Source organism: Pelodiscus sinensis, chromosome 3 (genome assembly GCF_052426305.1).
Source record: "Pelodiscus sinensis isolate ZL-2025 chromosome 3, ASM5242630v1, whole genome shotgun sequence".
Taxonomy (NCBI): Eukaryota; Metazoa; Chordata; order Testudines; family Trionychidae; genus Pelodiscus; species Pelodiscus sinensis.
Window position 1 is genome coordinate 93,974,129 of NC_143054.1, and position 24,269 is coordinate 93,998,397.

General features: G+C 41.5%; 1 protein-coding gene across 5 annotated transcripts in view; it reads left to right on the forward strand.

Annotated features, from left to right (window-relative positions):
• The window catches only part of LAMA2 (laminin subunit alpha 2), a 503,865-nt gene that overhangs the window by 327,777 nt on the left and 151,819 nt on the right, over nucleotides 1-24,269 (forward strand). For 3 of the 5 annotated variants that reach the window (XM_075924139.2, XM_075924141.2, XM_075924140.2), the window contains 6 exons: nucleotides 2,217-2,323; nucleotides 3,912-4,175; nucleotides 6,539-6,719; nucleotides 11,636-11,772; nucleotides 21,864-22,100; nucleotides 23,749-23,892. In XM_075924139.2, coding sequence (XP_075780254.2) covers nucleotides 2,217-2,323; nucleotides 3,912-4,175; nucleotides 6,539-6,719; nucleotides 11,636-11,772; nucleotides 21,864-22,100; nucleotides 23,749-23,892 — 1,070 coding nt within the window. The remainder of the gene's footprint in view (nucleotides 1-2,216; nucleotides 2,324-3,911; nucleotides 4,176-6,538; nucleotides 6,720-11,635; nucleotides 11,773-21,863; nucleotides 22,101-23,748; nucleotides 23,893-24,269) is intronic. The other 2 variants (XM_075924142.2, XM_075924143.2) reach the window with 1 other exon arrangement.

A 24,269-nucleotide genomic window follows, 5' to 3' on the forward strand; every position in this document is an offset into this window, starting at 1 on the left:
CATGGCTAAAGCTTTGAACATTTCTGCAACAGTGGCAGCTGAAAAGGGGAGGTATCTGGAATATGACAAGAGATTTGGAAAAATATAAAGTATTAAAAATAAATAAATTTTAACACATAATTTCAGTTTTTGCTTTTGTAGTTAGTTCTGGCAGGAGAGACTCACAATGTATTCATATCATTATGTTCAGAGTTACCTTTCCTTTTTTTTTCCTCTACCTTTCATGTGGATTTTCTTTTTGCATAAGATTTTATATTTCTTTAGTAGACTTCCATCATATTTGCCCTGTAGCTACAATATCAGAGAGTCTGTGACTTTATGTGGTTGTTTTCCATTTTCACTTTTCATGAAAGAGCCTAATCCAAAACTACTATAAAATATGAATTTTGCTCTCAGATTATTGTTTAAAATGTTTCCTGCTCTTTCTTAAGTAGAATGCTGTTATCATTTGCCTTAGCCGTTTCAAATGATGATCCAGCTTTATATTATCACAGAATTTCTGAATTTCATAGTGTATTTTTTTGTAAATGAAATGTTAGAACAAATGTCCTAAGCCTATTTGATTTGATTCTTCAGAGTTTGGTTTTTAGTGATGGTAGTATGAAGGTGCATGGTTTGGCAGAGAAAACAGCTAGCAATTATTGTAGTAATATCACAGTTGGATGAAATAAGAATTGCATAATGATGTGTATGTGTGTGTACCCTACCATAGATAAAGATAGATGGGTGAGTGTGCGTAAATAGTGTGAATAGTAGATTTTGACCAATGTAATTTGAGGGGAAATTTCCACATTTGCTGGAAAGAAGAAAACATTTCCCTGACAGGCTAGTTTATTACATAGCAACTGTTTGAAGTTGCTCAAAGGCTTGGACAAGAATAGTGGAGGTAAATAAGTGAGCAGTGTATAAATGAGAATAAATGCAGTTTATTGTGAGCATCTGTAGATTAGCCGATGATGCTACTAAATGCAAGTGACTTCATGCACAGTGGTGGAGCTGGAAAAAAGAGCCAGAGTCTCATCTTCCATCTTCTGCCCTTACCTCTATATTACACTCGTTCTCAACTCAGCCCTAGCCAAGATAAGAGGACACTGTGTGAAATTTTGAGTATATTATTTATCATATATCCCGACATGTGTGCAAAAAGTTTAATTTCTGCCTTAAATTCTCAAGATATATTTGGAAATGAGTAATAGATAAAAAAAATCGAATGATGCCCTCAATAGACTTACTATGTATATTACATGCTGACAATATGTAGGAGGCTTTTAAGAATGGAGGTTTACAAGTGTATCATCTTTCACTGTTGATCTCAGAATTAGAAAGCTATTTTGAAGCAGCTATGTGATGATAATAATTATATATCCTTTTTTTTAAATGCAGGTAGTTTTAAAAATTAAAAAATAATAGGAGGCAATAAGGAGGAATGGGAAGTAAAAGAGTGAGGGAAGTGGGCCAAAGATAGAGCTAGAGAAAGATCAGAGAAAGGAGAGGACAAGGGATATAACTCTAGAGAACTGTTTCTCAAACTGGTCCATGAAACCGCTCTGAGAAACCTGCTATTTGGCCACTTTGGTGTGTTTATTTACCAGCTCCACAGCCACAGAGTCTCTCAGCTCCCCACTGGCTCCAGTTCGCCGTTTGCAGCCAAGGGGAGCTGCGGGGAAGCCGCAGCCAAACCTCAACAGCCAAACCTTTCATCTCTATGCATCCAGCAATCTGCTAATACAAAGGTTTGGTACAGTGGACAGGATGCTCTTTAAATTCAGTGGGCTTCAACAGATCTTTGTTCCTCTTTCCTCAGTTTTCCACGAGATTTTGAGCATGTAATCTGTAGAACAGGAAGTAAAAGTTTCAGACCCTAGATTATAGGTTAACAAGACCATAACAGAATGTTTTTATTTTATTTTTGGATTGTGGTGACATGCAAATTATTTAATTTATCTTGAAGCAAAATTTCTCAGTGTACATACAGTTTTATAATCTATAGTTAGAGATTCACTGATCCTAAAATGGCGTGTAAAGCTGTGATGTGCTTGGTATTTCTTTAACTGCTTAAGGTGATCAGCACCTCGTAGGGTCTTCCCAGTAATTAGCCAAAAAATACTGCACATTTTTTCTTCAAAAAACTTTGTTAGGAAATTGGTATGTAATCTTTCACGTATTATTATTCATGTCCTCACCAAGTACATTGTGACAAGTCTGTTTCCCTGTAGCATGTCACTGCAACATCAATGGCTCATTCTCAGAGATCTGCAACTCTCAGACAGGGCAGTGTGACTGCAAGCCCAATGTTGTGGGGCGTCGCTGTGATGAATGTAAGGTGAGTAATCCGAACTGGGATTTCACATGATACTTCTCTACTGTTTGACGTGACTACGTGATTTTCCGTTTAAAAGTATCATGGATTGTTCCATGCACAGAAAAACAAAGTTTAAATGGTTTTATTACTATAGCAAGAGATCAGTGTGTATTCTGGGAGTTTTCTGGAGGAAAACTCGGCACTAAATGAATATGCCACTTTCTGTGTAATTAACATGTTCACCTTGTTATTCTAAGTCCCCTGAAAATTATATACACTATAGATATGTAATGTATATGGGGAATGCAATACATATGAGAACCCTAGGGGAAAAATTATTGCCTCAAAAAAGACTGGCTGATTTGCAAAAAAGTAAAAACCTTGTAGTCTTTGCATTGAATGTTGTGCTTTTTTGAGATTTTCATGGCAAAACTGCCTGCTGTCTTGGTGCGTTAATTCCAAAGTGTAAAACTGCAAAAGACAGTTCATCTCATAGAGCCACCCAACAGCCCAGGTCCCAAATCCTTAATGTTCAAAAGTGTGTTCTTGTTTAGACCAGCAGGCAATACTTCATGGATTATTGTAGCTCCAGAGATTGCTGAGTGAGAACTGGCTTTGGCCAATATCCATTGAAACACCTAAGCAGGCACCTAATTTAAAGCACATGAGGAATTCTATGGAGTGAATGTAATTATTTCCACATTTAGTTATGTTTGTTAGTTAAGTAAGTATATTTCTGGGGCAGGGCCTCCATAAATGCCTCTACTTTGGTTTTCAACATCAGTCAAAGGTTTTGTTCAAGGAAGCCCCGCTATAGGTTGGATCTTCGGTAATCTGGACTGCCATCATCTGGCAACATCTGTGGTCCAGCATCCTCATGGATACTCCTGAGCTGGAGCACTCATGGGAAAAAAACTTGGCCCTTCACTCAGAAACTCCTCACCCATTCTTCCCAGAGCTTCTGGGCGCTGCAAATAGCACAGGGAGAAGAGGGGAGGAGTGGGGATGGGAGGACACTTGGGGGAAGAGGAAGGGTGGCTGTGGAATTCTGAGGTTGGTGGACAAGAGCATAGTCCCATAGCTGGCAGCGAGGTCTGGGAGCGCAGCCTGGCAGCCACGGGGCTCAGTGAGCTCCTGTGGGGCTGAGCTCCTGAGTCCTAACCCATAGACATGGGGCTCCACAGCCACCCTGTCTCTTTCCCCAAGTATCCCCCTGGACCGCCCGCATTTGGTGGCAGCAGAGGGGCCAGCATTGACCTCTGTTCATCCCACAAATTCCCTGGTTCAGCATTAGTCAGGTGCTGAGGATGCTAGAGCAGGGGGGTACAATCTATAATATCACTGGAACATACCAGGTGGAAGAGAGGGCAAAATGCACCCTTTGCTATACAATACGTACATATAATAAATAAAGCTAACCACGGCATTTATATTTGAGTTCTCGTGATCAAATTCAATGTGTGGTGCGTTCCATTTCATATCTGCATTACCAGGTGGCAAATACAAAGCTAATCTTTATTTAATGCTACACTTTTTTCTCATCATTTTTCTTTTCATCTCACCTCTCTGCCTTTGTTTGCTAATTCTGTTTTGCCTTTCACTCTTAAAGAGCAACTATTTTTGGGCCCCAGAAAGGCAATTCTGTGTACCCTGTGGCTGCAGTCCTTTAAGATCCATGTCCCTACGCTGTGATATGTCAGGAAGATGCATCTGCAAATCAGGATTCATGGGTAAACACTGTGAACTCAGGAGACAGGTGCATAAACGGAAAGAAAACCCACGGGCCACTCAGCAAATCCAAGTCCCTTCTCAGAGATGGGGCTTCACCGGTACCAGCGGGTGCCCTCGGGGTGCTTACAGGCCTGTCGCTTTGGTAATCAGAAAACCTGTGTGATGCATGTGCATGTGGACTCCCAAATAGTGGTTGGAGGATTTTACACACTCATCTATGTTGTGCTAAATTAACAGTTTACCAAGAAGCCACTAGCTTCTTGTGTACATAGTACAAATTCAAACTTTTAAAATATTTACACTCTTTCAGAATTAAACCTAGCATAGAGCACAATGTAAGGAAACCCATGAACACCAGATAAAGTCTAGAGACAACATAATCCATAATAACACATACAAAAATTACAAGTAAGCTTCTGGCCCCATTGATATCAATGGGAGTTTTTCCACTCGCTTTAACAGAGCCAAGATTTCACTTTGTATCTTTGCTGATTCAAGATACCAGGAGAAGGATCCGGCCTGCTGATGAAGCATGTATGTATGGGTTATAAATCAACATATATAGTAAACCCTGAGTTTTCACTAGTTCACATTCCAGATATTAGAGCTGACTTCCTTTTATTGGCTAAAATGCATCTTGTTGGAAGAACCTGTTTCTCAAACTGAAAACTGTAATCAGAATAATCCGTCATTTTTCATGTCTAGTCAAAACAGCCTGTTTTTGAAGCTAGTGTAATTATAATGCACTATAATGCACTGTTCCTAAATGGAAGTGGTATAGGACATACTTTTGTTGCCCAAACCACATTCTCAAATACTATTTGCACATACATTACACACATGAACATTCATCACAAGAACAAAACGTAGTACATTGTGAAAGTTTTTTTTTCCAGGCTTTTAGAAGTCAGACATTTGCTCCCCATTTACAGTGATTGTTATAAAACAAAATGTTGATTTCAGTATATAAATAGCCTTGATTGAGGATTCATTCGGGGAGGGAGAAGGGGGGGCGGGGAATGCTGCATGCCTTATCAGAATGCAAAACTCATCACTGTAGAAAATACAGTATTCTGGTGATGCTTCTTTCCTTCCTTCACACCATACAGTTCTAGCCTCTGAGCCAATTTTACTGTTTTCACTCTGATAAACAGAATGTATTAGATCCTATCAAACTTTTTCACTGAGAACTGAGCTGCACGCTGGGTTGTGCTTATTTTACTGCATTAATCTGAATGGCTGTCCTGAGATTTTGCATATTCTCATTTCTCCTTTTGAATTCTATTTCTTCCTCTGATGAAATAAATCTTTAGAGATGAATTATGGATTTAATTGAACTTTGAAATTTAATTACAATGAGTTGGGGTATTTCTTTCTCTCTGTTATGTTTTAGCATGCTGAAATACATACCAGGGTAGCATTTCGTTTATCGAGTGTAGAAATGAAAATATGGATAATTGCTTGTTATATGGATAATCATTTGTTTTTACATGATTCTTCTGGTAAGCCTCTGCCCAGCAATCTGATCTATCTCTGTGGCATATGGAACGTCAGGGTTCCTCCTCCATGGATCAGACTTCAGTACCCAGACCTTAGTTGCTTACATGGTGTTTCATTGAAATCAATGGGTAACACTCAAAACTAGAATAAAATGGTACAACTCACACTGAAGTAAATAAAGTTGTATTTGCTTGTATCACAGCTGAATTTGGCCCTTTACTGTAAAGGGTTTTTTTTTTCTTCTATTTTGTCTGCAAAATAGAGAGTTCAGTTGTTGTTTTTTTCTAATTTATCTTTTTGCATTATTCACAGAGTGCTGTAGTCATATGTACCATTTGACAAATGTGTGAGAGATGGTTCCTGGCCTAAGGAGGTGAAATCTATCCTCCCATTAAATCCTGTTTCCTTTCTGAGGGAGCACGGATGTGCCTTAAATCAGACAAATGTAACAAAGTCATAATGGTAATGTGAAAATTGTATAACAGACTCTGCTGAAGCATAATGTATTTACTCAGTAAGTTTATGACTATAACCTTCAATAGTATCACAGTCCAAATATTCAGTTCAGCAAGATGGAGCTGGCATTCCAGCCAGGTTAAGTGGCAAAATTCTACGTGTGACCTTTTAGAGCAGATTTCAAATTTTCCCTGCTGAAATAAATTGCTACACAGAGGTTGCCTTATGAGTATGTAATTGGGGGGGCTGTTTGCAATCTGATTGCCTTGCAATTCTGCATGTGAACAAAGATTCTAGAAACGGGCATCATAAGAAAATTCAGTAGGCTTACACAGCAACTCAAAGTACCCTAATTATATTAACATTGAATCAAATCTTTAAGTACTTACTCATATCAGAGCCGATACTTCATGTCCTCAGCTCGAATTATTATTACTGCCTTTGAGAAGGAGTAAAACTCTCTGTCTTCAGTACATTTACCATTTAACTTTTTGTGCTATAGCTAGACCTCGTCTATACTGAATGCTCTTCCTCTGTCTTGTGTGGCAGCCTGGAACATTTGGTCTACAGTCATCTGGAGGATGCATTCCCTGTAACTGCAATTCTTTTGGTTCCAAATCCTTCGACTGTGATGAGAATGGACAGTGCCACTGCCAGCCTGGTGTAGCAGGAAAGAAATGTGATCGCTGTGCGCATGGGTTTTACAACTTCGAGGAAGGAGGATGCACTCGTACGTAAATAATCAGGTTCATTTAATGGCTTATTGCAGATTTTTCCTTCTCAGTGTGCATTTTGTTCTTTCTTGGACTATCCTTCCAGTTACCATATTTTCTGAACCTGTCACATGAAGTCCCACCCCTGGAGGTAGTACTTACAGGGTTAAGATGGACACGTGACCGGAAGTAAAGGGTGTCATGTGCCCCCTTTAATAACTCCTCCCACTGTCCTCAGCCAATAGGGATGGGTTTGGCCTCCACAGGACTCTCCCATGCAACTATGCTGCAATTGCATTAATCCAACTTGCATTAACTTGGGGGAAGAGGCCAGGGGTACCTCTATTTCAGTGGTTCTCAAACATTTTGGCTTGTGAACTACCTGGTTCAATGTAAACCTTTCCGTGGACCATCAGTTGCTAACTCTAACTCCCCATTATTCACTGATCTGGCCACAGGGCGAGGGGATGGGACAGAGAGGAATGAGGTTCAAGGTAAGGGTGTTAAATTGTGGTTAAATTGTGGTTATCAGGCTAATCATGTAGTCGATACAAATTGTATCAACTACATGATTAGTCAATAAGTATTGCTGTGCAGAGCAACCGTAGGGTACCTTCAGGAGCTGGCTCGAGCTGGAACTCAGCAGTCCTGGCTCGTGCCAGCTCTGGGAGCCACCTGTGCTGTGGCTCTGCATTTTAAATGTAATAATAGCCGCCGGACTCTTACTACATTTAAAATGCAGAGGTACAGTGACCAGCGTGAGCAAAGGCTGCTCGGTCCCAGCTTGCACTGAGTCCAGCAGCCCCGTAACAACCCCACTGCAAGGGGGTGCCATCCCCCTTCATACCTAGACCCCCCCCATCCAAGTCCCCCTCATTTGTTCCCCTCCCCCCGCCAAGACCCCGCACTCCCAGCTTGCTCTGACACCCTCCCTTGCTCCTGCACTCTCCCTTCTGTCCAGGCACCCTGCTCCAAGCCCTTAGTGGAGCTAGTCAAGAATTTTCCAACAAAATATTTTTTGCCAGGAAATCTTGTTAGGGCTGACAGCTCTATTCTTTTTATATTTGCATTTTAGGTTTGGCAATATAGTAATATAGCAATATACACATATATATCAACATACATTTTAATATTGTATTGAATTAAGTCCTTTTAGTTAAGTATATATCTCCTATACCTCCTTGTTTTAAAGTGTAGTGTGTAAAGAGACAGAGTTCTGGGTATTGTGACTATGTTAATGAGATTAGAAATATTGAAGGCCCGGGCCTTCAATGTGAATTGTTTGGATTTTGATTTCACTTAGTATTGTTTACCTTTAAAGGATTCTGTGTGAGAGACTGTTTGCATGAATGAGATATGGTGTGAAGGTCATCGTTAGAGCCAGATGGCCAGAGAATGGGGAGAATGTGGGGTGAATACAAACTGTAAAAGACTGTGAAGAGCAGAAAAACCGTCAGTGCGTACCCACGGTCAAGAATGGATCAGATTGGCAGATTGATGAACCTTGAAGTGGAGTGGGCACCCCCAAAAGGACGATTGATTACAGGATGAGCCTTGAAGAGGTGTTTGGGAACGATTGACATCAACAAGATAACAGTCTGGTCACAAGCTGACAGAGCAGGATCCATGGATTTTAACAGAGAAGAAGGATTATAAATGGTAGGGTGCTTTGCTATGGAACTTTGGGTTTGTCTGCCACTGTCTGGAGAGGAGCATCGGATCGATTGACCGACAAGGTCCTGTTCCCCCCTGTGCTCGATCTAGCTGGACACTAGATTGACACAGACTCTGGACTGGTAACTATATCATCTGGCAGAACTGTGTATGCATGATGTTTTGTGTGTGTGTGTGTGTGTGTGTGTGTGTGTAATTGAAAAGCATATGCAACGATTAAATTCTCAATAAATGTGGCATACTGACTTTTCCCCCATAAAAGATATTGTGTGCTTCGTTTAAGCATAACAATCTCAGGAAGTTGAAACCATTTTTTTCTCACAGGCACATATCCATTTCAACAGAACTTCTGTTGGGAAGGATTCTATGGTCTGTTTCTTTGGGGAAGGGTAGACATTGCTCAAAACCCACCCAGAATAGCCAGGAGCCCACTGATTGGGGCACTCTTATGGGGTGTGGAATACCCAGGTTCTAGTTGCTGGTCCAGATCTGGCATGGCAAAGACTTGAACCTGGATCTTCTGCTTCCTAGGAAGTACCTAATGCACTGGACTATAGAATTAGCCTCTGTTTTTCTTCTGTCCTTTTGCAGCAGTTTTACTTTGTGTAAATAATTAACTTCTTTTTGGGGTAGAGAGAGATCAAGAAAGGTATCCTTCAGAGTTATAGCCTAGTAGTTAGTAAAATGTGGGAGGGGCAAATTCAAGTCCCTGGTAGAAATCAAGCACTCTCTAGAGTCAGTATCACTGTCTCTAGATCAGTTTCAAAAGCTTTAACTTTATTCTACATTGGAACAGGACCAAACACAGAGACTTCAGTGTTTTTCATAAAATGGAATTCTTGTTTTCTGGCCATCCTTAATGGGCTAACATTCACAGAATTAAAGGTATCTTTTTAAAAAATGTCCAGTCTTTAATCATACGACAAGTAATCAGAATTCTTAAATACATTTTTTCCCTACTCACTACAAAATGTTTTTATGTAGTTGGCTAAGGAACATGAAAGAACAATAAATGAGATTTTGCATTAAAATATTAAATTCTGTGTCTTCAAACATAAAAAGACAATGTTTTAAATTAGATTAAGAGTAATCTAGGTGAAATGGTGGGGATTTTGTTGGGTTTTTTTGGCAGGGTGGGGTGCGGGGAGTTGTTTTAGGGATGGTAGAGGAGAAGCTTAACAGAAAAATATTTTCTTTGGACCAGATGAGAAAGTAATTGGGGAAAAACCTAGTTACTTAAAACGTTAGAAAGACTGAGATTTTTACAAGTTCTAAAATGAAGAAAATAGACAAGGAGGAATTATGTTAAAAATGCAGTTTTCCTCCTATTTATTTTTAGTAAGCTTTTTATATATTCTTTCAAAAGACAAAAAGTACAGGAATTGAATAATGAATCACATAGAAAAGAAAGAATGTTTTAAAGTATATCAAATCATGCTAGAAAAAAAGTCCATGAAAATGAGCACCAGAGAGACAGCTAAGCGTAGAATAAAATATTGGGCCTCTTTTATCTAGCATTTATCCTAAAGGAATGTAATTTACAGATTTTTGGCATAATAAAAATACATAAAACCTACAAAGGCATATTATAGAAAAACAAAGTATCACAATATATTATTGACATCTATAGAGAAAAGATTTATGAGATTTCTACATGTGAATCCAGTTTTTCATCTACGACAAATAAGTTCTTTTTTATTATTAATTTATTTTATTAAGCTGACACCCTACAATTACTGTATATTCTTATATCAATTAATTTTAATTAAACAACATGTATTAGGAATAATATTAAAGTCTGAAAATCCAGAGAAGAGAATTCAAGTCCCTCAGAGAATTTTGCATGGCTGAACCACTGCCCCAACATGCACTTAGTGCAGCTGTGGAGGCCGAGGTGTCCGTCTGCATGGAGGTCCTTGCAGGTTCAAGGCAAACATTTAATTATTTTCTGCAGCAGTTGATTTGTTTTAGAGAGATTACTTTTACCAAACTACAGACAACTGTTTCATCTCCATGCTATGCTCATTATTGAGTTCTAGTTGGCATAGAAATATTTTAACATTTAGAAAGTTTTTTATGGGTATATTTTATCTGTTCAGTGTGTTCAACTGTGGTTGTGCCACAATCCCTATGCAAGGGGCAGTACATTATTGTGCTGTCCCATAGAAATAGATCAGGGAACAGATAGTCACTCATAGTTAGAATGCACTTCTTATGCTCCAGTGGGGAGTGCGGGAGTGAGGATGGAGTAACTGTGCCAACCATGTACCTCCCTTATCTATATTTTTAACAGTGAGAGCAAGTAACCATTAGGAAAACTTACCAGAGATGGCAGTGTATGCTCTATCACTGGCAATTTTTTAGTCAAGACTGAAAGTTAATCTAAAAAATATGCCGTAGTTTAAACGGGAATTAATTTGGGGAAGTTCTGTGGCTTGTATCCTACAAGTGTCTTGTATCTGACCAGTGTTTTATAATCTATGGACCTTGAGCAAATTACTTCTCACCCCCTGTGGAAGCAGCTCCCCACCCAAATGCTGCCCACAGCATAGACTAAAAAAATGTCCTATGCCAGCCTTTGTGGAAGTGTTAAATTGGTCATAATCTGGCCCATTATATTTTAAGGTGTCTTGGTACCGACCAATAAAGCTAAAAAAGCTGAAACTTTAACTGCTAGCTCTTCAACACACAATGAGCTGGGACTACCCAGAATCTAAACATTTGTACATTTGATAATTTTTCCATAAATTCAGGTTTACTATGAGCAGCCAACTTTCTCTGATAAGTGCTCCAGTTAGAGCTTTAGTGCTACCATTCTCTTCATAAAAATTCTGAATCTTATCATCAAGCTCATTGATTTATTTCTTCTATTGCTGTATTACGTTGTTCTAAACTCACACTTTTATTTGAAACCAGAGTCTAATTTTGTTTGAAGAGTTTATTACTGACCATTAAAAGCAGAATATGGTGAAGAACAGGAGCTAGATTTCTGTTTTACCTATTTAACAGCTTCTGAAGCAGATGCAGCTAAAGGGGATCTCATTGACACATGTAGAGATCCTGCTGCCCACACTATTAGCTTTACTTGGAGTTGCAATAGGTTTGGTGGTAAGACTTCTTGCCTTTTTTTCTTTCTGCCTCCTCTTTGGAAGCAAAAGAGTGAAAAGAAGGGGAGCCAGGAAGATTAGCATGTCAGGAATGGAGGGTAACATTCTCTCTGTTTTATTTATTTCTCTCTTTCTCTCTCTCCCCCTTGAAGCTTGTGAGTGTTCCCATCTTGGTAATAATTGTGATCCAGACACCGGCCGCTGCGTATGCCCTCCCAATACCATAGGAGAGAAATGTGATAAATGTGCACCAAATTACTGGGGTCATGACCTTGTCAGAGGATGCAAGGTGAGTGGATATCTATTTTGTCTGTGTGTGTGTGCCATGTTTTCTATCAGGTAAAGTAGATTACTTTGAAGCTACAATGCTATTTTAGGCTTGCAAAGAACCACAGGATTGTGTTTGCACGAGTGACAAGGAGTCCTGTGGCACCTTATAGACTAACAGATGTATTGGAGCATAAGCTTTCGTAGGCAAAGACCCACTTCCTCAGATGCATGTAGTGGAAATTTCCAGAGGCAGGTATATGTATGCAGGCCAGAATCAGGCTAGAGATAACGAGGTTAATTCAGTCAAGGAGTTTATGTTTATGAGTTTTGGTATCAGTCAGGGCAGCGATATAGGTATTGATGACCTTTACTGGAATACTGCAGATTCTCTGTCTCGAAGGCTTGCAATCTGTTATGCTCTTCATTGGCGTCCATGTTTGTACCACACATGTGATCTGTGCTGAAGCTATTAGGTGTTGCTTGTTTATGATTTCTGTATTATAGGTATATTAGCACGCCTGGGAAGATTACTGTCAGAGTTCAAGGCAACTGCATCTTTATTTCTCACTGTGGTTGATCAAGGGCACCCACTATTAGTTTTCTGCCATCCCAACTCTTGGGCAGAGACCCAACTTTTTCTCCCTAGTGATGGGTACTCTGCATAGCTCCCTGGCTACAATGTGAATTCATCAGAAAGGAAGACAGATTCATGAGGCCGCTTTGCCTTCCTTCCTCAGTAACTATAAATAGCATGGCTTCCCACAGTTAAGTTACCACGCAGCTCTTTCTGTGCAAGCACAGTTCTTCTTACATTGAAAGCATTAAAATAAATAATAGAACCTGCACGAGCTAATAAGCTGACCAGAAATTGCACCCTGACTCTAGAAAGGGTTCTGGCAGGTGAGCAGTCTTTCAAACCCCATCTAGGAGTTTGCCAGTAATTACAGGCTCATAACTACATTGGCTCACAATGCCCATGAATCTTAAAGTCTCTCTTTATACAGTCTGAGTCTTTGACTTGGTAATTGGTGATTCATGGACAATAGGTTTTTCCTCGGGGTGTAGCTTCAAAAGGCTGGAAGGTTTGCATAACTGGAGGAGTCAAATTTACATACACCTCCCCTAGAGATTTCCTGGAGAATCCACTTAACTTTAAAAGTCCTCATTGTTTCAAATAGTCTTGTGAAGCTTTTAACACTACCCAAGATTTACATTAGTTGATTCTCCTCCCTAGAGACAGTGCATATTATTCCACAATAATGCATAAACATTTGCATTTTTAATACAACTAACTCCTAAAATACTTAAATTGAATTCAATACGGTTTGTCTGGGATATTGCAGGAATTGCCATATCTGTCACAATCACAACTTGTTTATATTAAGTACTGACAAAGATTAACAAATAATATACTGTGTCTTTGCAAAGCAAATTCACTTAAGTTGTGCATCTGACATCAGTGAGAATTTTATCTTAGCCTTCGGTACAAGGAGATTTTCAACTTGTATTTAGCAATCCGTGGAAGAGAGAAGGGGAAGGGTAGGAAAGAGCAATGATGACAATTTAAAAGTGCTTTTTTAAACTGGGCTGTACACTCCTACTTTAAGAGATGTGTAAACCAGTTATGTTCATAGGTATAGCGGACTCCTCCTCTAGACAGGAGAGGAGGTGCATGACACTGCCCCCTCCACCCTATATCCTACCCCCACTCCACTCCTTTCCTCAATGTCAGCCGACGGTCAGGGCAGTGAGTCCCTTATGACCGGCTGAAGTTCTTTTAAATTGTGCTTGGTTCTGTTACAGCAACTGAAGGAGTCAGGTTAAAGCTTAAACAGTTACTATTTATTGTTACAGGGTAAACTTAGTTGTTAAATGCTACTACTGTGTTACAGATAACACAGACACTACAAAGGACAGGACAGAAATTACACCAATAAGTCACTTACAGGTACCATGAAACCCTTTGGTTCTCTGAGCTCTTATTAAATGCATGCAAAATAGACACATAGCAGGTATATATTCTCACCCCTGCGTTCCAGACTTGGCGTGGCCAGTGTCTTTCTCTCAATCCCTTGGGAAGAAGTAGGGTGAGGTTGGGCGTCCCACAGACCTCGGGAGACAATCAATACCTGCCAGCAGGTATAGATGATTGGAGCTCAAATGGGGTGGGCTGCTGAACCTCTTTTATACCCCTTGGGTCATGTAGGCTTCTTCCTGGTTTCAAGTGGCCAATTAGGAAAAATGGCTTTGAACACCAAGTTTCCCACGAAGGGTGCAAAGCATAATTTACACCTGGGAAAAATGCAGACAATGGGCACCTCTGGTATGTGATGGGCGAAGATTCCTCTCCTGGGACAGTGCAGGCGTGTCAATTACTGGTACTAGCCATCAGGGCGACGGGAGGTCCCGGGTCGTCAGCTAGCCCATTTACTGTCTGGTTTCTGTTTATGGTAGAGTCAGGGACAGGCAGCACACCTGTGTTCCCAGGGCATCAAAGGCTGACTGCCTTTCTCTTTCTCTCGGGGGGGGGGGGGGGACAAGATGGGGTTTGTGGAAAAACAAGATGGGGTTTGTGTCTGGCTACATTCCACCCCCTTGACACGCCTCACTATGTCCCAGAACGCAAGATGGCGGTGATGCCAGCACCCTTTGCCCTCCTTGGAGGAAGCTAAAATCGCCCTATCAGCAGGGTCTGATCAGATAATTTGGATCAAGGGATTGATTAGGATCGCTTCCCAACGCCATATACCAGATTTGTGCAGAGGAGGTGGCAGTGTACACAAAATGCCTAACAATACATAGAAGCATGCAGCAAGCAATTACAACAAGTAAAATGGTTAATATAGTATTTACAATAGAGTGAAGGGAGTTAACGAAAGTCCTAGGTGTTGGGCTAGACAATCTAGCCATGAGGCTTTACATTTTTAGTTACAGCATGTCTTATCCCATACCGTTTGTTGCCACTTCCCTTGCCTTCCGCCCTTGATCTCCCCCCAGAGTTATTTAGAGGATTGCGGTAGTCGCTGTCATCGAACCATACCAGTCCCCATCGGAAGATGTCACTTTGTTTTACCAGTCATTTGTGCTGAGAGGGACAAACTCGATTCCCAGTCCAGTAGAGGAGTCAAGTAAGGTGTTCTGGTACAGCAGTAGCAGTTGGGATGAGGAAGAAGACCATGGCGAGTTGGAGTACCATGTCTCATTTTAATAGTCTGTAACTAACAACAGTGGTTGCAAGTACTACAACAGCAAGCGGTATATATATACAAAAAGTTCATGGTGGTTTTCCCGGATCCACACCAGCATTGGGAGGGATCCATCGCACTGGAGCACTGTTTAGGGCTATTGCCTCAGTTTCCTGTAATAAAACATAAGGTTTGCCGGTCTTGGATACAATCCAAGCCTCAGTGATGGTTATTGGTGTTAGCCCAGCACCTGCAGTGGTTCAGACTCCTTTTCCCTTATAGGAGTGCAGTACATGGGTTTGTGTTCCCAAACTGGGGTGTTGGGACAAGGGCTATTAAGTGGTTTAGTCCCATGATCGTAGACAACCCTGTTGTCCATCGGGTTGGGTAAGCAAAACCAATTTTTGAAACAATTTTTACTCCAGTTAAAACATACTTCCACCCTTGCTTACTGGTGGGTAGTGTACCAATATAATTTACTTGCCATGTTGCCCATAGTATTTTTCCATCTCTTAGCCTGGCAAATCATTGCCTTTCTGTTATATGTTTTCTGAGTTCAGCACATAGGGTGCAAGCTTGTACCAGATTTCTGGCTTGTTTGTGGGTGATAGGCCACCCCCTGGCATGTGCCTGCCGCACCAGCTTATCGCTCTCTGTGTGTCCCAAGGTTTCATGTAGCCAAATGTACAGGCGTTCCCAATCCACCTGGGCAGCAAAAATTTGTACTGCTGCATCTGCTAGGTTATTTAGCTATGCAGTCACGGTGTTATTCTTTTGGTGAGCTGCCACATGACCTATGCTTAAGGCATTTTGGGTTGCATACTGGTATATCCATTTCCAATATTCCAATCTCCAAACAGGCTTTCCTATTTCCCAGTTATTATTCTTCCAATTAGTTATCCACTGGGTGGCTCCAGCCCATACAGCATAGGAGTTAGTGTAGATGGTACTGGCCCCTGCCTCACAAGCTAATTGATTGCTGCCAGCTCTGCAAGCTGAGCTGTTCCTTCTATGTTTGTGGACAGGGGTGCAGTGGATGTGTCTGCTGAAACAGCAACAGCCTTCCCTGTCCACTTTCCTTTGAAATAACCAGGCAGCCTGTATTTACATATAATGTTGAATTTAAAAGCAAGCCAAAAGTGTTATCAACTCAGCCTTGAAAGAGACAGTTAAGTTTCAAAGCTTGAATTTCTAAACTAATAATTTGGTTTCTAGAAAGTTAAATGTCCTTAAGAGTTGAATGCCCAACAGAAGCACTAACCAATTTGTACCTTGTTTGTTTGCAATTTTAAGCAAGAGGACATTATCCAAAACAAAATAAAACTAGTTAATTTGAAATCCACAAAATAGAGTTACAATATATAGAGCTCATTCCTTTATGCAGTTAACCAATTAAGTTTTAGTAGAATCCTTAATTTTCCTTTGCAGATTTAACAAAGGTGTCCATAGACAAAATGTTTACATTTGATTGTTTCTTTGCATAGATGGTTTGCACATTGTTAAGAGGCTGCAAAGAAACAAGGTGTCATTTTAAAACAAGATTTCCCTTCACATATTACAACCACCACTTAGTTCCTTCCACACTCCCATGGAGTCCACCTTTATCTTCACATTCCCTCAAATCACTTGCTTTGTTCTTTCAAAAATGTTTTTCATTTCTAGTAACTTTCCAATGTCTGCCTTATTCCTTCAACTATGCCTATAGGGCTCCAAACTTTTTGCCTTCCCCTTCTTATGGTCCATCCTAATTCCTGCTAAATGACTTTTTACAATGACACGTTTGTCTACTATTAATTTGGTAAGGAGGGTGAGCTTGTTCACTAAGCCTCATACCTCCTTGTCCTTTTCTTAAGCATATTCCTGAGGGAAGAAAAAAAATAAATACATCTGAGAGTTGCTTAACTCTCAGCACCCATCCTTAAGGGAATCTAGCTCTGTCTGGGTACTGAGGGACATGCATTTCTACCTCTCCACTTCTGCAGCAGAGGCTTTTACATTTTTGCAGTTTTTACTCATTCTATAGTGTACATGGCATGTTACAGGAAAGTGTGCAATCTTTGTTTACAACACTACTTAGCCACATTAAACTTTGCATAGAGTGTAACTCTTTCTTTATGCTTACAGTTTTTTTGTACCTTCATTAAACAACTTGGACTAAAATGGTCTTACTGAAAATAAACCAAACCAATTTGTTTTAAACCTACAAACAAACAAGATTACTGGACCTTAAAACTTCATTTATTTACACTATATATATATATATATATATATATATATATATCTACACAGAGATACACATACATTCTCTCTGAACCTTTCTTACACTATTTCTACATAGCTGTACAACAATTACATTCCCTTTTTATTCAATGGGGTAGTTCAGTTCCAATAGAACCCCCTCCCTTTAGAGTTCTTTTAGCAGTATCTATAATCAAATGTTCAGATTTGAGTCAAATTTGCCTGGATTATTTACAGACATTCCTTTGGAAAAAGGGCCCATTTTTCCTTCAGAATGACTGTAAAGAAACCACAGTTTTCTATCTACACCATTTTAGCATTTGCACAACTGCTCAATTCTCTCCATTCTCTGCAGAGTTTAAATTCTCTGTGTTTCTCTTTTTTTAACACACTTTCTTATCTCTAAAATAAAAAAACCTGGCCTTGTTTTAGATATTACTCTTGTAAGTATGTTTAAGGGTTTAGATTTCTAGTACTTACTGCCTTTTTCTCAGTTCTACCACAAGGCTTTCAATCTTATCTGTTACCTGCCTGCTTGTCTGGGCCTGATCCTGTTTTTCATTTCTGCCTTCTTGTCTGGGCCTGATCCTGTTTTCCTTGCTAAATGGAAAGTGGCTCCTTTCCACAGACTCAGGCTTTGTCCCATTTTTTAGCTTGCAGGCAGTTCTATACTTACAGAACTGCACCCACAAATCTTCAGGATTTCCCCAATCCTTTCCTAACATTTCTCTATCCCATTTTGGGTTGCCCCAACCTTCCTGGGCAAACCCTTTCTCTATACCACTAAAATCCATGTCTATTATGACAGGCTTCATGTGGCTGTATGTGAACCAGTAGCACAATCCTGCCAACTACGCCAATTCTGTCAGCCGACGGTCAGGGCAGTGAGTCCCTTGTGACCGGCTGAAGTTCTTTTAAATTGTGCTTGGTTCTGTTACAGCAACTGAAGGAGTCAGGTTAAAGCTTAAACAGTTACTATTTATTGTTACAGGGTAAACTTAGTTGTTAAATGCTACTACTGTGTTACAGATAACACAGACACTACAACGGACAGGACAGAAATTACACTAATAAGTCACTTACAGGTACCATGAAACCCTTTGGTTCTCTGAGCTCTTATTAAATGCATGCAAAATAGACACATAGCAGGTATATATTCTCACCCCTGCGTTCCAGACTTGGCATGGCCAGCGTCTTTCTCTGAATCCCTTGGGAAGAAGTAGGGCGAGGTTGGGCGTCCCACAGACCTCGGGAGACAATCAATACCTGCCAGCAGGTATAGATGATTGGAGCTCAAATGGGGTGGGCTGCTGAACCTCTTTTATACCCCTTGGGTCATGTAGGCTTCTTCCTGGTTTCAAGTGGCCAATTAGGAAAAATGGCTTTGAACACCAAGTTTCCCACGAAGGGTGCAAAGCATAATTTACACCTGGGAAAAATGCAGACAATGGGCACCTCTGGTATGTGATGGGCGAAGATTCCTCTCCTGGGACAGTGCAGGCGTGTCAATTACTGGTACTAGCCATCAGGGCGACGGGAGGTCCCGGGTCGTCAGCTAGCCCATTTACTGTCTGGTTTCTGTTTATGGTAGAGTCAGGGACAGGCAGCACACCTGTGTTCCCAGGGCATCAAAGGCTGACTGCCTTTCTCTTTCTCTCGGGGGGGGGGGGGGGGGGGACAAGATGGGGTTTGTGGAAAAACAAGATGGGGTTTGTGTCTGGCTACACTCAAACCCTACCTTTTCCTGCACCTGCTGTTTTGTGGTGGGTGAAAGGCACTGGGGGATCAATGAGACCACCACTATTCAGATGGCGCCATTGTGGAGTGAAGCAAAGGTGGGAGTTTGGCTGCCAGTGGGAGCCTGCTAATTTTTCTTTTGGGTGCTCCAGCTGTAGAGCACCCACAGAGTCTGTGCCTAAGCTGATGAGTATCTAAATCCCATTATTTGTCACAAGAGTTAAGGAAGGGAAGGAGAAGAGAAGAAAGGAAAAGTAATGAAAAGATGAGAGGATGGAGAGGAGGTGGATTTGAAAGATATGGTAATGACATGCACTGACAGAAGGTGAGTATCAGTCAGCCAAGGCTGAAAACTAGTGACAATGAATATTATGCCAAGTTCAAATATCTGTTCCTCTCTGCCAGTCACCTTGACAAAATGGGGTTTAATACTGCTGCAATTATGCAAGAAGGGTGTGCATTGCCTGAACATAGTCATTTACCATTAATGACCTTCCTTAAAAGACTGTTTCTCGTGTAGCTCAAGCTGCTGACTAATTACGTAGCCTCTTTTATGATTGTGTGTAAAGCTCTTCTTGTAATGCTTGGCTTCTGAAACCAGCCTAATAGAGGTGAAGACCCTTGTCTGAGCTGTGGAATCCATTCTCTTTTTGTCTTTTCTATGAGGGTGTCAGTATGGCAGCTTCTATGGCACTGCCTAAATTAATAATGATATATCAGTCACATCTTTCCTTCTAGCCTGTTGCAGCTAATTTCTCCAAGGTGAGGTGTGAATGTCCACTCCACCAGAGTACTGGATGGAACAGGTTTCAGAGCCTGTCATAAACTCGCAGGCTGAGGATGCTGCATAAAACCAATTCCTTGCAAAAAACCATTGTATTTTATTGTTATTTCAGTTTTTATATTGTACCCTGAGCTATGTCTGTGTGTGGTGAACAATTTGTTCTCTAGGATTTATCTTCCAGCATAACTTACACTATAAGCATACGGCTTTGGAGGTTTTAATTCTTAGACTATACAGCAGCCTGTCAAACATTTGCTAACCATTAGAGTTTCTGTTGCAGTCAGTAAAGATTGAGTGCATGACTGTCATATAAATGACCTGTGCTGTGAGCAAGTCTTTTGAATTCAGATGGGATCCTGTAGGTAGTCATGTTAACAAGATTTTGAGTGGAAACTAAACCTACAAATTTTGTCCCTCTCTCTGCCAGATTTACTTCTTAATTTTAGTGAGCATGTGTCCATGCCAATTACTGTGGCAACTTGTACTATTGGCACTGGAACAATGTTGCTATTGCAAGCAAAGTTTCTTGATGTGAGGCTCCCATTATACCGCTGATTAAATTGAATGTCCTCTGCTAGCATTACAGAATAGTCACAATAATACTACTGAGGGATTCTTCTCTTTGGAGGCCTTCAGCTTCTCTTATTGCCTGCTTCTCTGTAGGATCCTGAGCAAAATCTGTTCCATCTGAACAAAGAAATGTGTTGTCCGTGCATTGGAACGTAATTGCTAATCATCACTTTAGTTCAGGTGGGACTTGGTGGCATTGGGAATGAGACCTGCGGCAGCTGCAGTTCTGGCAGTATTGGCTGAGCCTGCCCTTTACAGGCTATCGAGATTTGTTTGTGGGTTTAACAAAACATATTGTATTTCTTGCTCTGCTACCTCAGACTCAGAGACTGTACAACCAGCCACTAAACTGGTTCACTTACAATGTATAAACCTTAACTGATAAATAAAATATGACGAAAACAAAAACAATATTGTAAATACGTGTACCGTATATTCCGGCGTACAAGACGACCTCTGAAGTTAAAAAACATCCCCCCAAAATCGGGGGTCGTCTTGTACGCCGGATGCCCCCCCGCCGGAGCCCCTCCGCGGCTTTGAAAGCCTCGGGGGAAGCCGGCGGGGGGGCATCCCAGGCGCGCATAGGCTCCCCCCCCGCCGGAGCCCCTCCGCGGCTTTGAAAGCCTCGGGGGAAGCCGGCAGGGGGGCATCCCAGGCGCGCATGGGCTGCCCGCCCGCCGGAGCCCCTCCGCGGCTTTGAAAGCCTCGGGGGAAACCGGCGGGGGGGCATCCCAGGCGCGCCTGGGATGCCCCCCCGCCGGCTTCCCCCGAGGCTTTCAAAGCCGCGGAGGGGCTCCGGCGGGGGAGGAGCCTATGCGCGCCTGGGATGCCCCCCCGCCGGCTTCCCCCGAGGCTTTCAAAGCCGCGGAGGGGCTCCGGCGGGGGGGGAGCCTATGCGCGCCTGGGATGCCCCCCCGCCGGCTTCCCCCGAGGCTTTCAAAGCCGCGGAGGGGCTCCGGCGGGGGGGGAGCCTATGCGCGCCTGGGATGCCCCCCGCCGGCTTCCCCCGAGGCTTTCAAAGCCGCGGAGGGGCTCCGGCGGGGGAGGAGCCTATGCGTGCCTGGGATGCCCCCCCGCCGGCTTCCCCCGAGGCTTTCAAAGCCGCGGAGGGGCTCCGGCGGGGGGGGGGAGCCTATGCGCGCCTGGGATGCCCCCCCGCCAGCTTCCCCCGAGGCTTTCAAAGCCGCGGAGGGGCTCCGGTGGGGAGGGAGGGGGGGAGCCCAGCGCTCCTGGCGGCTTTGCTCCCGGTGCCTCTGGTCTGCTGGGGACCATCTCCAGCAGACCAGGGACACCGGGAGCAAAGGAGGCGGAGGGGCGCTGGGGTATAAGATGAAACCCTATCTTTTAATTAAAAAGATAGGGGGTCGTCTTATACGCCCAGTCGCCCTATACGCCGGAAAATACGGTAGTTTTGTTCCAAGCCCTTCCCTTATCCAAACTAGATTCCGTTTGATACAGATACATTGCTGTTAACACTGAAAATACAGTACTCTATAGGAACTCCTAAATAATCTACGTTCATCTATGGCTGCAAATGACAAGACTTCCCCTAATAAATATGATTAAAATCTATTGTTATTTCTCTCTTCTTTCTAGGCCTGTGACTGCAGTCCACTTGGATCCCTCAGTTTCCAGTGTAACTTAGATACAGGCTGCTGCTCCTGCCAACCTGAATTCTCTGGGGACAAATGCACGCAGTGCAGACCAGGCCATTGGAAATACCCAAAGTGCATTCCCTGTGACTGCTTTCTGGCAGGGACGGATCCTCAGACGTGTGATGCAGAGACAGAAAAATGTTCATGTGCTGATCGTACAGGTCAATGTAGCTGCAAGGTAAGGCAATGAGGTATGAAAGCTGACTTAATGGTGTTATAGGAACCTGCTTCAAATTTAATGGGAGTTTGTACTTGCCTATCACAACAAGTTTTCAGTGGAATATCTTGGGGTCTACAGTAAACACAAACTCTGTTAGTTGCTTATAATCATAGCTTTTTTATCCTAGCTGAGAAGTCTTGCAACTAGAGGATGAAACAGACACTTACCTAAGTGTTCTACTATAGCATTCTTTCATCCATTAAAGTTTAACAAAGGAAGTTCCCAAATGTGACCTCAACTTAGACATTTTTTTTTCAAATTGTTTTTCTTTTTCTCCTTACAGAACTGTTATCATGTTAAACATATTCAGTGAACATCACCAACCCTTTGGCAAATTAAAGTAATTTTTTGGGCAATAGCAACATTTGGGCCAAATGTCTAATCCTTAATAAGTCCTTACTGGGACATTTACTTCAATGGGAATTTTGCTGAGTAAGGGCCATAGCACTTGTCTCATTAATAACCATGTGTGTAATCAGAGTGACTCTGTTTTAAGATCCTTCATTCTGTTTCAACAGCCAGACGTGCAGAGAGAGTGGAGAACTAATACATAATTAAGGAAGAAGGAGTTGAGATTACTTATTATTTCTTGATAATTCTTTTGTCAAATGCACATTAGTCAACAGAGTTTTAGGCCTAAAGTATAGTTCCCAAAGGGAAAAAAGGAATTTTACAAAGCCTTCTAAACAAATATTGCTTTGATTGATTGGGTTTTACAATTTTGATGAAAGCAGTTGTTTTTACGTATGTGATCCTGCCATTGTTGTGAATCAAAACACAATAGCATGGAGCTTCTATTTAAGAACCAGAAACCATACATAAGTAGGAGCAAAATCAGTAAAACTGATCATTTTAGGGCTCATTTAAAAAAAAAGGTAAACAGCATAAATGAAATTAGATAATCAACGTTCTTTCAATTTTAATACTCTGATTTGTTAATAATAGAAATAGATAATTTTTCCTGCTATGTTTTATATTGACATTGTTCTTTAAATATAAGATTTGGCTCTTTAATATTGCTTTTGAGTGTTAAAATGCCACAGAATAGGTACAAATATCCTTTCAAAAAGGCTCAGTGTGAGTTCTTCACAACTTAGCTTTCCTTATTGGGCATAATGGTGTAATTAAATTAAAAGCATTGATATTACAACAGTAAATAGGTGCACATTTCAGCCCTTTAAATATAGTTCAATGATGCAGAAAAACAATCTGATGAAGAGAGAAAATGGGAATGTTTTTTCACACTTGATATTTTTATAAAAATAAATTCCTCAGCAACTACGGTTAGTATCATACCTTAAATATTCAGATATGCCAAGATAAACTTGTAGGAGACAAAAGGCTTGATTAACCTATCATTTTTATAGGGAATAATTTTACTGTTATCAATAAGCTGTTAAGCATTCCACACTAGAAGTGCTATTTGTTTTAGCACATGTTCCTCTACCAGCATGGAGCAAGCATCTTCTGCCCATACTAATCTAGTAGATAGAGGTATGATATATGTATGTGTTGCAGAGGGGCGGGGCGGGGGGGGGGGGGGGGCGGGAAGGGTGGTTTTTGCTGTGTTTAAAAAAAAATCTTCCCTGTGCTCTTTCTCTTGCAGGTTAACGTGGAAGGTGTCCGCTGTGACAGGTGCAGGTCTGGAATGTTTGGACTCTATGCCAAAAACCCACTTGGCTGCAACAGCTGCTATTGCTTTGGCCTGACTACTCAGTGCAGTGAGGCAAAGGGGCTGATCCGCATGTGGGTGAGTAGGGAACTGCTGAGCCGTGTAATGTGATAATGTTGTTTCCTGCTGGCGTCTTTTAGCCAGGCACAGAGAGGTAGCTAGGAAATGGCAAAACGTTTAAGCAATCTTTTCCCCTGCGTACTTTAAGAAGCAGAGAGAGGAGCATGTTCCATTAGACAATCAGGGTCAAGGCATTAAAAAAATTGTTTGATAGTGTAATAGATGTCAAGCCAAAGTAAATCTATTAAAATGCAGTAAAAAGCAATGTGGGAAAATTTTGAGATGGAAAATCCAGTGCGCTAGAGCTCTGGTATAAAGATGAGAATCTGAACTAGTTGCACAGTAGTTTCCCTTACCATATTCCAAGGTCATTGGTGCTTATTGTTAAATATGTA